The sequence below is a fragment of the Copidosoma floridanum genome, unplaced genomic scaffold (genome assembly GCF_036245765.1).
Source record: "Copidosoma floridanum isolate Cflo_tuat_1 unplaced genomic scaffold, Cflo_Japanese_pri ptg000013l, whole genome shotgun sequence".
Taxonomy (NCBI): domain Eukaryota; kingdom Metazoa; phylum Arthropoda; class Insecta; order Hymenoptera; family Encyrtidae; genus Copidosoma; species Copidosoma floridanum.
In genome coordinates this window covers 3,086,452-3,101,467 of record NW_028321890.1, presented here as the reverse complement: position 1 = coordinate 3,101,467, position 15,016 = coordinate 3,086,452, and the positions used below count along the sequence as shown (strand labels likewise).

At 31.7% G+C, this 15,016-nt stretch overlaps 1 protein-coding gene across 5 annotated transcripts in view; it reads right to left on the bottom strand.

The window, feature by feature from the left end:
- Positions 1 to 15,016, bottom strand: part of LOC106637471 (PRL-1 phosphatase) — a 410,453-nt gene that overhangs the window by 28,642 nt on the left and 366,795 nt on the right. For 4 of the 5 annotated variants that reach the window (XM_089591085.1, XM_089591084.1, XM_089591087.1 and 1 more), the window contains one exon: positions 9,731 to 9,897. In XM_089591085.1, the coding sequence (XP_089447211.1) occupies positions 9,731 to 9,897 (167 nt within the window). Of the gene's footprint in view, positions 1 to 9,522; positions 9,643 to 9,730; positions 9,898 to 15,016 lie in introns of those variants that run through there. The other variant, XM_089591088.1, reaches the window with a different exon arrangement.

Below are 15,016 nucleotides of genomic sequence, written 5' to 3'. Positions count from 1 at the left end.
GCGCAGCAGCCAAGTTAAAGCTAGATAATCGTGTTATACTAACACACACCTGACTTTCCTCTAGATCGAAGAGTCTAATAAACTTATTTGATTTTAATAAACTTATAAGATATTTATTTGCACTACATTTTTACGAGGACAAAAAAGCCCAAGTAACATAGTTATTCATTTAGAAAATGCCCAATAACAAAAAAATTACATTCACATTCATTGTTACATAAAATAGCTGTTACTAATACAAGGACTTGTAAAGTTTATAAAAAAATTATTTAATTCAGTGAATAATTTTGTAAAAAATAGAATTAATAATTAAACAAATTTGATAGAAAAACCGAAAATTAATTTTTACAAAAAAAAACTAGTTACAAAACACAAAATAAGAAATAAGACGTTTTGGATCATCAGGATCACTCATAGCAAAATGGGTAGAGTACTGAGTTTGCATGCAAAAGATGGCTGGTTTGCTTGTTGTGGTAATTGTATATATACATATATATACATATATCTTCCTATATTATACAGCTAAATGTGTGAAGCATTCTACATAACTCCCCTACTGACCCTCCACTACCCCCTAAAAGACCGCCCACCATCCTCCACTGCGCTTCCACCACTCCCCCACGTATTATGGTAAAATTTGTCTTATTTCTACATTATTTTATCCCAATACATATTGGGTCAAGCTCTCCACTGCCGTCCACAACTCTTCCACCACCCCCCATTATCCCTCTACGTGATTTTTCTTTCCCTCACTGCTCCCCACACGATTTTTCTGCTGTTTCAATGCACTTCCATTGTCGATATAAGTAGAATGGATAAAAAGGATGGATAATAAATAGCCTTGTACTAAACGTATAAACTAATGATAGTTTCAGAAACAATACAGGGGTACTCTCTGTCATGTGATTGATCAGTTAAAATATATTCTCATAATGTAAAGTATTGAGCGAAAAAATTTTAGCTATTTCTTTAATAATTTTAGATCAATAAGCTTACTTTAGTATGAATGTTGTTTATATGTTTTTGAAACTACGGAAAAATGAAAAATTCGTAAAAAAAAACTGTAACAAATTTTTTAAACGTAGTGTATGCAATATAATTGTTAAACAAAAAACGAAAAAATTGTAGCGTTACAAATAATAAAATAAAATAAAAAAATAATGTCTCGGAAAAAAATGAGACAACAAATGAAACAGACACAAATTAATATGTTGTAGACAAAAAACAAAAAACTATAAAAACAAGCTATTATGGCAAATGTTTTCTATACAAATAAGGTCATTATATGTTTACAATTCACTGTAAAAAGGATTATCGAAGTTCTTCATAAAAGATTGAGGTGTCATGCATTAAACTTGACGTTAAATTTTTGAATTATAAATAGTTTTTTTTCTTTACTCACGACATTGGTACAAAATAATGCAAAAAAAAAAGATTGTTGTTATATCTAGTAACATATCTAAAGTCATCATTGTTTTAATAGTTGCTTTAATTTATTATTGTACTAACTTTAAAGTAGGTAAAGATATTCTTTTTCGTTTACAACAATTGAATTATTGTCATTAAGAAATCGTTGAGTAAATTAAGCACAACAAAATTCGCTACTTTTTTATTTTAGAATACTACTATTTTAATTAAGTAACAAACACTAAGGTATGTCGGAAAAGTTTGAAATAATTAACCAATAGGTCATCTTAACATATTTTCTCCTAAGAGCGTTTTTTATGTAAACAAATTGTAAATCGCATTAATAAAGTAGAATCTCTTATAATGTTAAAAATAGTTGAGGCAATACTTCATAGTACATTAGAAGATGCTGCTTTTGCTTTAGATTGAGTGAAACACGATTTCCAAATTCATAATATTTCTGAAAAAGCATGTAACGTTATACTGCCATGCCGATTAAGAATATTTTGTTCGTGGTTCTTAATGTTTGGAGATATTCAAGGAAAAAATGTAGGGAAAAAACTTTGGAAAAAAAATAAAAATGTGTTTTATTAAAAATAGAACAAAAATAATGCTTTTTTACACTAAAATAAAGTTTTCAAATTCAAAGAAAACCCAAAAAAATTATCAAAAAATCCGTTAATTGACAAAACATTTTCAAAAGTATTATTAGATAATAGAAAAAGAAAAATTAAGTCATTACAACTACCAATTAAATGGACAATAACTGATGTTTGTTTCAATATTTTCGGTAAAGATATTAACTTTTCAATAAATAACGTTACGCTTACTTCTCATAACAAACGTACATACTTTTTTAATAATAAAATTCTAAATCATGTTAAAGGAAAAATAAAAACGTAACACAGCGTAGATCATACTCCTTACAAAGATTTTAATAAATAATAGTGATATTAATATGAATTTCTTAATTGAATTTGTTAACAATATTTGTGAAGGCTCCGCATACGCTTGCTTTAAAAATTGGAATAATTTTTATGTTGATACGAAACTGAAGTATGATGGATGGCTTGTGTAAAGGTACAAAGTGACAAATTACAAAAGTACTAAAATATAATATTAAAGCAGAAATCATAACTGGAGAAAAAGCTGGAAAAATAATTTTTATATCAAAAATAACTTTGAATACAAGAAATTCATCATCACTACTTTTTATTTTGTACAGAAAATGATAAGCTTTGGTTTTAGCGTTTTCCATGACTATAAATAAACCTCAAGGTGCAACTTTTGATAATATTAGATAATTTTTTTTAAAACCACTGATTTTTCATGGTTCATTATAGGCCACGTTATCAAGATGCAGAAGTAAAGATGAAATTTATATTCAAATAGAACGTGATAATAATTTGGAAATAGAATACGTTGTTTGGAGAGACATTTTTGACGTTAACTAATCTGAAGAAAATAAAAAGACAGAATTATATTGTATTGTTTAATGGAAATATGATTTTTCCATCATATCCTTACGAACAGTTCATATTCCCGTCCTGATTTCCGGCTGGGAAGTTATGTATGCCTGATCAGGACGGAAATTTTTTTGTTGCACACTAACGTACTGCGTAGCTCTCTCCTAGATACTTTCTCATGTCAGTCGTCAGCTACTGACGTGTACATGGCTATTGTCGACAAAGTACTATACTAAGCTGATGAAAACCAATACACTCAGATCATAACCTCAATACTTATGCCATTCCAATATAAAGATTGCTGAGTGTAAAATTAATGATTTAAGCAAGTAAGTAGTGATATATTTAACAGTTCAAAATAATTAAGTGCTCAGTCTCTATACGTCTAAGAACTGAAAGCGATTCTATAAGTATGTTAATGAAGCTCAGAAGCTTACGTATTTGGTGGCATACCTGTAGGTCTGTTTTGTTTCCAAATAGATTTATGTACTAATATAATTCCCATAGTGCCGGTATAAAAGATTTTAACATAAACTTTGTGCGTAACTGAATTTTATATATAATTAAACGATTTCAACAAGCATGGCTGCTGCATACAGTACTGGAGTCACTATAAGTTGTTTTCTATCTCGCTTGCTCTTTATTTCCCTAGAGTCCATACATCAACAAATGCATTAGCGTTCACAATAAACGACGGAAAGATCGCATGTGGATTTTATACAAAATTAAGCAACAAATAACTTTTTTTGGGTCACGAACTTCCCATGAAGAAAAATTGTATACGCCACTCGGCAAAAAAATAGCACATCACTGCCTGCGTATTTGCCACCCTCGGCTTCCCCTTGGGTGGCAATATACACGCGGACGGGAATGTACTACTTCTCTGCCTCGTGACCTTATATACGATTATAATAACTACTAAGTTTTATTAAACATTTTCAATTAAAATTTTTTAAAAATACTTATTTATTATGAAATATTACATTTATAATAATAAAACATTAAATTAGAAGATGTCAATACATATGTACTAAAATAATCTGTATATAAAGTTTCGAAATGATGTGACATCCCATGTCATATACTTAAAATTTATTACTTTACAACAGAAAGTTTCATTTTTAAACTATAAAAAGCAAAAGCTCAGCGAACTCGAACCATCGTGCGGTATACCCGATTCTGCAATCGCGTGACATATAACTTACTTCTTTTGAAACAAGCTACCGTCGTCAGACTCAAACTACACGTGCAGGCTCAAATAATCTTATAAAACGCTCATCGTACGGAATGAATTTGCATCAGTACACAAAATAATGTGATTAATCCACTACTTCAAAATTCTTTACTGCGGATGTACACAAGAAACATCATACACAATTTCGACAGCAACTTGTACTTAATGTAAAATCCGAGAGATCAGCAGTTTTAACCATCAATTACTGTAAAATTATTGCACCATGACTGTGCTCGTATCAATAAGAGGTAATTAGGTTAAGCTCTGATTGGTCGTTTGGATCCCCAACTTGATGCGTCCTCATTAAACGCAAGAGTATAAAAACTCCTCACGCATAACAATATTCGTCTTTTCTCTTTCATCAAGTGCTCCAAGATAACTATAAAGGTTGGAGAGTGAGTTCTGTTCTATTTTTAACAGTAAGTCAACGCTAGCTCAGCGTTCACCACTCCATACATATCACTCGGTGAAACTCAACACCACAACGCCGAATCAATGATTTCAAAGAAAAGTATATTGTAAGTAAAAGCAAATCAGGCTTTTGGGCCGATGGCTGGTTTCTGACATACAAAAATTAAATTTATTTGTTTGTAGAACGAATTTACGAGTTTCACTCTTCACTTATAGAAGTTTGGACATAACAATGGTATAAAATTTTATTGCATATAAATAATTTTTTTATTATACGTTGCACATTATCTAGGTTAAAGGCAAAAGAGTCAACTTTTTAAAATATTTGACATATTCCAGTTAAGAGGAAAATATAATTTCTACGTTTTTTTGGTGTAAAGGGATACTAGCGAGGTCTATGGGTTGAATATTGTACAAGATTATTTGTTATTTTTTAATAAAATATGAAAATATCATGCCATGTCTTTTTACATATTCAATAATAAAATTAACGAACTTATTGAGAATTTAAGAAAAAAAAACCAGTGCACCATAGCACTACCGGGTGTTGTGGAGGTTTGCTAACAAGTTATATGAAAAAACAATTATTAAGATGACTTATTATCCTCGTATTATCTCATTGTGTAACATGAGACTATCACACCTGAAAAACATTAAAAAGCAGCCTCATAAGACCAATGCTATAATTTCGATTTTTGCATGTATTTTTTTTCAGTTTTGGTCGACAACATTCTCTAAAATTCAAACTGTACATCCGTTAAGCGATAATTTAACAAAAATTTTAATTTGGCTGCAATGGCTCGGCTGTGCAAACGGTGATGAGCCTTCTCAAGGGAGTAGTAAAAATTGTCTAAAAATGGCTCAAACGAATATTGGAGAGTTGCTAGGACAATGTGTTAGCAAATTGTAAGGGAGCTAAGAGAGATTTTATTTAAAAATGCGAGATACTGTGAGGAGCAGTGTAAAAAGTAATTTATCTGAAAATGTTATAAAAACAAATATAATGTCACCCCAATTAAAAAAGGAGGCTTAAGAGTGGCTAAAGAGAATTCTTTAAAATTATGAGGGGGGCTTATTGGGTTATTTAATTGTGAGGGGGAGAAAGGGGGACTAAAAAAAAATTTAACCACATAAAAATAAGATGAAGACCGATATTATTTTAATTTGTTGAGAGGGAGGGTTAAGGGGCGCATTTGAAAATCGAGCAGGAGGTGAAAGAGGCTAATTAAAAATTCAACTAATCAAAAGTTATGTAAAAATTTATAGAATTTCACCTTATTCAGGGGTGGAGTCGGGGACTGTGGAGGGGGTTAGGTGAAATGATCTTCCTAAATCACAAAGTAATATAGGAATATATGTATATATATATAGTAGAGAATAAATAAATAGAGGTGAATGATATGCGTTTCGTTGCCGAGACGCGACATAGTGTGTCAAAGTGGTCTTATGCGTGCCACGATGAATGGGAGTAAAGCAGATCATAGCACGACAGAGCAAGGGTGCACTAACAAAAAAAATTTACTTTTATCACATATTTTCTCAAGGTCACGAGTATAAAATTATTGGCTCACTCTGTACCGTAAAACACGCCTATAACTAAAAAACATACACTTTTTTTGTCTTTGGAAGAACTGAAACCATAAAATGTTTCGTTGGAGTCAGAATCAGCTTTCCTTTTTGTTATACTATTGATTTACTGTCACTTAAACTGATATTATAGTTATCATTATCACTAACATTAGTTGTTGTATAGACTGCTCCACCGTACCGATTTGATAAGCCACTAACTGAAATAAGAGACTTACGATCAGTACTACCATCACTAATGTTAATATTATTTTTGACCATACTTCTTTTCATAAATGATAACATTTAAAGTATCTATATTTTAATGGTAGAGAGATGTCTCATAAGCCACTAACTAAAATAAAAGATCAACTTTTACTTTTTTCATTCGCATCGTTATTATTAACATCATCATTATCATCATTGTTTTTATTTATTTTGATTGTAATGTTATTAACAACAATATCATCATTACTTTTACTAACACTACTGTCTTTTAGAATTCTTTTTTAAGAGGAAACTTATGATCCACTCTAAAGTACCTATTCTTAATGGTAGAGAGATTTTTGATAAGCCACCAACTAAAATAATAGGTTCACGTTCATTTTTAATTAAATTTGCATTATTACCATGGCCGTTATCATCACTAACATAATTGTATTTATTTACTTTGTTTTTGATATCAATAATATTACCATCACCACTGACATCATTGTCACTCTCAATTTTGTTATTTTTTAAAATTTTTTTAAGAAACATATGATCTAATTCTAAGTTCTTGCATTCAAGCAGTAAAGATATTTCTAGTATTTCGTTAATTGATAAAACTTAACTTTTAAAGCTCTTGTCAACTTATTGCGGCTAGTTATTGTCTCTAGTAGTGTCATACTTAAATAAATCATTATTCTGCAGATTATCCACATAAGCATTCCAGAGCGCATTTATTCCTAAATTTTATCCCTTTCGAGCAACGTAAGTAAGCATGGTGTATAGAGAACTTATATCTCAGTTTGTGGTTCGATACTTTCTTCAGCAGTGTCATACGTAAATAGAGCTTCATGTTGCAGCTAATCCATATAAGTATTGTAAAGCAAAATGCATCGACTCGAGTGCTTTTATTCTTACCCTTTTATCTCTTTTGAGTAACATAAGTAAACGTGCTGCAGGAAACTTTCGTCAATTCTAGTGAGTATAAGCTGGCAACTGTGTAAATCACGAATATATTAGCTCGTATAGGCAGCCACATCATAAGACCCAATTAAATACGTTAAAAGTCATCCGACTGCTTTCAAGCCGATATCAATTTTCATTGTATGCTGCAAACAATGAGATAACAAGACATACTTTTTGATTTCCTTTGCGTCAAGTATAAATAAATGAGAGGCCGTTCTGGCAGAACAGGGAGAGAGCGCAGCGGATCCTCACACGACGTTCAGACGCTACGAGGTATTCCGAGCCACCCTATCAGGAGAGAGAGAGAACGCAGCAGATCCTGTACGGGGGCTGGAGTAGGTATATCGAGCCACTCTGGCATGAGTCCATAGTCCTCAGCGGCTACGAGGCCAAACTATACATCAGGTGGCTCCATATCCCTCGAGATACACGAGATCAGGTGGCCCCGTATCCCCCTAGATACACTACTCATCACTACGTATGATCTACAACAGATATTCTATACATTTTGATATAGACTATTGCCAAAATCTAAAATCCAAGAGATAAGAGATTTTAATAATAGATCATAGTATACTTATCACACTACGATTCTACTTGTGTCAACCAAGGATAATTAGATTAAGGTCTGAGTAGTAACTTGGATCTCCAACTAAATGTGTCCTCCATAAGAAATAAAAACTCATTGCACACATCAATAAATGCCTGCTTTTTTTAATCAGATGCTGTAAAATAATTATAAGGATTGAAAGATGACTTTAGTTGCATGTATGAAGCAAACTTCTGTATTAATTAATTGGTTAAGCTACATCGAAAGGCATACACTTAAAGCAAATACAAAACTTAGTTCGGTGACAAATATGTGTAAAAAAATTCTGAACTGTAGACTAACTAAAAAGTAAAACAAAGAAAAAAAAGATCGTCAATTCAAGTTCTCACATAAAAAGCAGCAGCCTAACTATTATGATCGCTATGAGTACTTTCGTGTAGGATCAGAAACATCGTAAAGGTCCACAGTAGAATATCTTGCGACTGCGCGAGCGCAAGCAGGATAATTGCCACGAAATGACCAAACAGCATTAGTAGATTTTATTATTTATTGTGTGAAATGAATGAATACTGTGTGAAAATGTCAAAAATTCTCACTAAACGACCATCAACTGATTGTAGTTTGAATAAAAAGTAAGCTAATACATTAAAAATTCAATTTATTGTTCAATTTTTTAAATTAAGATATGTTTGTAAATAATTTTTATCAATTTTTAAAATTAAGAAATATGGAACTTAATATTTAAAATGTTGAAATTTGATTTTTCTAGTGTGTCTCATAGGCTTAATTAAAATATCAATTTAGATAAATTATCAGGTCTTTTACAGCACTGTAAAATCAATTCTTAGAACAATAGTCCTTGTCATCTTTTCTAATTCAATTTAAAAAACCCAAATATATCCGTAAGGCAGAAGGGGGTGGGACTAAAAAAGGGCACTCAAAATTTAATGGGGACAGTAAGAGCTACGTTTCAGATCGGTATGTCAGATGGGGATGATCAAATAGCGAAATATAGAGACTTCTTCCTTATTGTATGGAGGCTAAGGGAATGGTAAAAACAATTTCGGGATAGGCATGAGAGGGCAAAAGGAGGGTGGCATTTATTACTTTAAGTGGCAGTGCTTTTAATTAAATTAAAGACTATTTCATGTTGTATAATGTTCTACAGAAATTTAATAAGCAAGCCATCTTGAACCAGATTTTTAGAAATCCGATTTAAACTACATAAAACACGTTGTTGCTTCTTTTTATCTAGCTTTTTGTCCTAATTATTTTTAGTTAAGTCTTATTTTCATAAATGCAATAACTCTGATACAAACAAAAAAATACACGTGTTTAGATGACAGTATACATAAGGTTAAAGACAGTGAATTAGTTTTGCGATGAACGCAATACCACATACTTAAAATAATACACAGGGATGTTTTTTAAGAGCCAATGCAGACAAACTTTTTTTCTTATAAATTACAAGCTTCAAAGACGTTCAAGGACCTATTCTTGCAACTTTTACAGTTTTTCTTACTCCCAAAAAATGATAGTAAACAGTACATGTCGATTTTTTTTGTTTGGAATAGTTTCTGCAAGAATTTTAAATATATATGCATTGAATAGCGTTTAACATGAGATTATTTACAGTGTAAATTTCTTAAACGAATGAATAAATCTCTAAAAACCTTCTGAACCTTTTCAAGCATTTATTGTTTACTGTAGTTTCGATTGGAGAACTATTTCTCATAATTAAAAAACCCACTACCAGGGTAATTAGTTTAAAAGCTGTAGTTTGTGCTTCCAATCATTTTTGGCATGTGTTAGATATTGCCTCTGTCAGCTGACTCCTTAATGGTAATAATAAAAAAGTTAACAGATGTACTTAGTTTTTAAATCTTCATGATATTATATTACATTAGTCTGGTTAAAACTTACTCTCTAATTAAAGAGATAGCATCTTCGTATTTCAGGCCCAGCTCAATGAGAGCTAAAGCCACAAGCACAGGTGCTCTGCCAAGTCCAGCCACGCAATGAACAGCAATGCAGCTATCCGTTGACTCTTGAAATCTATTCTTCAATAATTCAAACCAGTCATCAATAACCTGAAATGTTAGTAACCATATAAAAACTATTTTGATACTCAGTGACTTTGTTTTAATTGTTCATGCTGTATGTATTAAAATCATATGAAATTTTTCTTTTTTTTTTGCTTTGAAGTACATAAGCTTTTTCCAAGGGCTGTCATATTCCTTAAAAGCGTTAATTTCCTTACGTAAAAAAAGCTTCTAAAGCTTCATATGAGGATGAATCATTAGCAAGCTCAACCACCAGGTACCAGATACTACCAAGAGATATACAGATATATTATTTGAATACGGTTTATTGACATTGTTTTATAAGAAAATTCATCAAAATTGTTTACATTGTTGCTTTTAGCAGTTGCTTAAATTGACTTACATTCAAATTTAAATTCAAACCATAATAGTTCTCTATGAAAATTTGCTCATTCATCCTTTAAATTTAAAATCTCCCACTTTCTCACGTACAAGTAACAGTGAAAGTGTGTTGGTGAGAAGCCATATGATAGTATATCTATGTTCAAATAGTATTTCTATATCTCTAGGTAGCATCTTCTCCTGCTGCCCTCTGGCAGTTGAGCTAGCTAATGATTCATTCTCATAAATGTATGTATAACTGCATAATTATATGCATATATGCAATATTAATCTAAAATTATGTCTACTCTGACTTTAGGGATTTGAGTAGTATGGTATTAATGGGTCTATTTTTTTGTGTCTAAGAATATTGTTCATTATAGTCAATAGAAAATTTGAATAGATTATCTTAAAAAATGTCTCTTTTATTAGGATATCTCGAAATTGAAGTGTCTTCATAACTTCTAAAGGTTCTTTCTAAAGATACACATAAAAGCTAGTGTATCAACATGCAAATTTTAAACATCAATTAAAAACTTATATCTTTTGCAATGTATGGGTGATAATCAAAGTTACTAGCGTTGGTAAGAAGATATAGTTGAATCCTAAATATCTTTAATAGTTTTCGTCAGTGACTATTCGGTCAGTCGTACGTGATAAGTCACTTCATACGAGAAAAAAATTTACTGTCTGTAAGAATAAGATTTATTTGCTACTCAAGAAAAAAATGTCTTAATAAACCCGGAAAATACCATATCTTCCTTCAAGAGTAGTAGAATAGTGACTTTCATTTTCATACGAGTAGTAAAATAAAATTCTTTCGGTGTGCAAAAATTTTTTTATTTCGTATCAACTACTTACTACATATATTATATACAAGTGACTAGATGTTTACTCATTGTGAGTAAAAAATTAAATGATATTTATACTAATAATTATTTGAATATTTTTACTAGCAATCAATAATATCAATATCTATACGTTTTTCAATTACTACTGTGTTTTTTTCCTGCGTATTTTAGTTTCCTATATTTATTTGCCGAAGTTAATTTTTTATTATCTTAGATTCTGTGTTCGAAGTACTCTTACGTGTAACTTTGTTAATTTTTTTTTTTGTTTCGTATGACTTCCTCTGTTGCTGCAGGCGACTCATTTTCTACATTTAAATCATTTAGATCTAAAGTAAATTTTACAGGCTCATTATTGTTATTTTTTTTCCCCGGGTTACCGCGACAGCTATTAGGCCTAGGCGCCAGGGCCACCCACTTACCACCTATGTGTGGGGGTGTATTGCCGCACCCATTTCCAACCCTTTTACTAATATCATACCTAATCCATGGGCACAGTGTGAGTATCTGCAATGAAACAACTTTACAGTCAATCGGACACGCTCTACAACAATGGTGCATCGGGTCCACTCGCCACTGCGTAGCTTTTCCCGGGTAGGACTCCATATTTCAGGACGTCTACTCCTCGTCAGTCAAGCCAGCGCTCTCTGCCAAAGCATCAGATCCAGGCGAATTAGCATCCTTAGAGAAGCCCCATGTTTCAGGGACCACTCCTCGCCGGTAAGGCCAGCGATCTCTGCCCAACGTACAGGCTCATTAGTTATTTCAGATCTTATTTGACAGCATTCATGACGTCTGAATATTTATTTTCAGCCACACCTGCATACTAACATAACTGATTTGAATAAACTCATAAATTATTCGATCAAAATCTGATAAGAATTATGATTTTGTGTACAATTGCTTATTGCTAGAGGTTGTTGGTCAAAAAATCAACCTACAACGGCAATGTCCTCAAGTTTGGAAACTACTTTGTAATAATGCTGCATGTTATTACTTAAAATTTCGCAAACATTACGAGTACCACTATCAAGATATAAAGATTCTTCAGCATGGGAAGGTACCATAGGCTAACTCTATAAAAAACAAACGTAATAATCGGCACTGAAGAAAATGTTTCACAAATTTTTTTAAAATTAGTATATTATTTGCAATATTGCATCATCAAAAATAATGCATTGCGAATTTTTATTATTTGCTCGTACTGTTCCACAAATACCCTAATTCTTATGTGATATTGTATGCTTTTAGTATATCTCTACAGCTATTAAGTTGTTCCCTGTTCTTAACTAAACATCTTACTGAAGTTCGTACTAGAAAAGTACGCTTGAAAAAAATTTGAGTGGAAATTAATTTACGAACAAAATAAAGGAAAAAGTTTTTTAAGTATCTTTCTTTAAAACAGATTTTTTTTTACTTCTGACAAGCACTACTGGCTGCTACCAAGAATACCTAAGGCTTTCTTTATTTTTTTTCACGATTCTTTCATGGGTTAAACACGATTTTCTCCCATACTGCGCTTGGTGGTGTAATTTTGTTTCCGCGTAGCCTAATGTTCATTTTTCGAATTTTTTTTTTTTACCACAGTATGCAAAGATATCGTCTTATGTAACAACACACTAAAAACCTTATTAATAATTAAAATATAACAAACAAAATAAGTACTGTAATGAAGCAGAGAAACTGGTTTTCAGCAGAACTGTAGGAGAGAGTACTTAGCTTATTTGAACGATTTAAAACTTTTTTATAAATTTCACCAAGTAACTGTTAAATTACCGACAATGACATTTCGACCTGTGACATTTCGACTATGTCTTGATTAGGGACTTTCTTTTCGTAGGAAATGCCAACACCTAGCCAGCTCATCGGGTAAAGTCACTATTGATTTTGAAGAAGCTTGGTATGAAAAATGAGATCGTTTAGTATTAGATAGTAACCAGTAGGATGGATGACTGAGTCGTCTGAGGGAAGCTTTGCAAGAGGCTTGCAAGAAAGGCTCGCATACTTGGGGAAAAAAGGAGGGTAACTACTGAAAAAAAATAAGTAAGGTAGATACTAGGGACATAGGATACGCGAAAATTCTGCGTTGAGTATACGTGGAATCTAAATACACTACTCTACACTACCTACGCATTTATTATATTTTTATTATATACGTCAAAAGTATTTAGCAAATACACATAATTACTTTTGCTGTGAGAAAAGGTTTGAGTAAATAGCCGAATGTAAAGTATCATCATTTTTCTGAGTAATATTAATTTTATTTTCATGTGATTCTTAGAGTATATCGTACTAAATATACCCAAAAACCACTTTTTTGCGGTTAAAAAAATTATTTATCATAGTTTTAATATAAATGATTTTCATCGAACGTACTTAAATACTTTTTTGCACGGTAAATCTCTGTATACATGTTGATGAATTACGTTTCAGTGTATTAATCGAAAAAATATCATAGTTAGTAAATATTTTCCATCCACAGCTTTTGATTGATATTGTATATAACCACTGGAAGAGATGAAATCATGAAAATTTTTCCTAGATTCACATCATTATTATAATTGATTTAATTATCTTCTTCTTTTGACTACTCTTCCCTCCTTCCTTAAACTGTAAATTTAATGCATTTTAATAAATTGCTACTATTATTTTATGTCTTGCCGATTACTATTGACAAAAAATAAGATAAAAAGTATTGAAAAATTAAGTTTAAAAAAAATTTTATATGAGTTTACAAAAATTCAATTGAAAGCTTATTTTTTTAGGAAATAAGAATTTATTTTTTAACGTAAAAATGTACAGTTATTAAGTTGATTAATTATTACATACAATACTGAAGTTAATATTAATCCTTTATAGTATTTTTAATGAAAAACTTTCATTTAATGGTAATAGAGTTGAAACGAACTTATCACTGTACCCTTTCATTTAACTGGGAAATTTTTCTTTAGTCCATAATTTTTTAGACGTCACTTTTCAACACACATCTTCAATCGCTTTATCAAGCAGTTTTATTTTTATTCTAACGTAATATTTTGTAGTGTTTAAATTATTAAAAATATTTTTTATAATTCCGCAGTAATAACCATTGAAAAAACTTGTGACTTAAGAAAAAAATTGTAGAGTTGATCAGCGCTTATAATCCTGATCTTTGGCACATAAAATGAGGAGTAGAAATGAATATTGACAATAACTTTCTCGTAAAAATAGTAATCTTTATTCATATTTACGGAAAATTTTTTAAAATGTACTTCAATTTTTATCAATACTAAGATCTAAGAAAATATTGAGTGGTAAAATACTCTCAAATCACTGCTTTATGTGTGTCATTTCATTCTACATTCAATTGTAATTTTCAAGAAACTGCTACTGCTACTGCTACTGCACCTACCCCAAGTAGTACACTCACAGAGGAAATCAATTGCTAGTTCTGATCCAATTTAAGCCTATACGGCTGCCACAGGCCATACGAATTTTGGGATAAGAGGCGCAAACACGCTTTAGGTGGACTCTATTTACCTTAAAGCTCTACTTGTTCAGGATGGAGAGATAGCTGCACTAGCTTAAACCGCAAAGTAAGGTTGACAGTCATGTAAGTCTTAACATGGATAACTTCAGACGAACAGTTATGGAACAGCGGAATCAACAGACGAAACTTCTTTATTAAGTAGAACAAGTCAAATAGCAATGTCACACCCATTGATGACGCAAACATGAAATATGTCAATGTAACAATAGTTATTTACGTAACAAGTGCGGAAAAGACGATTTCCCGCACAAGTCGTGATTGACTCGCACGAGTGGCTGGAGTTAATGGAAACGAGTGCCAGTTGAGCACACTAGTGCGTAGCACAAGTGTGATCGCACGGCATGAGTTACCGTCACCGGCCACGAGTACGAGTCCATCACATGAGTGCAGGAAATCGTCCCGCACAAGT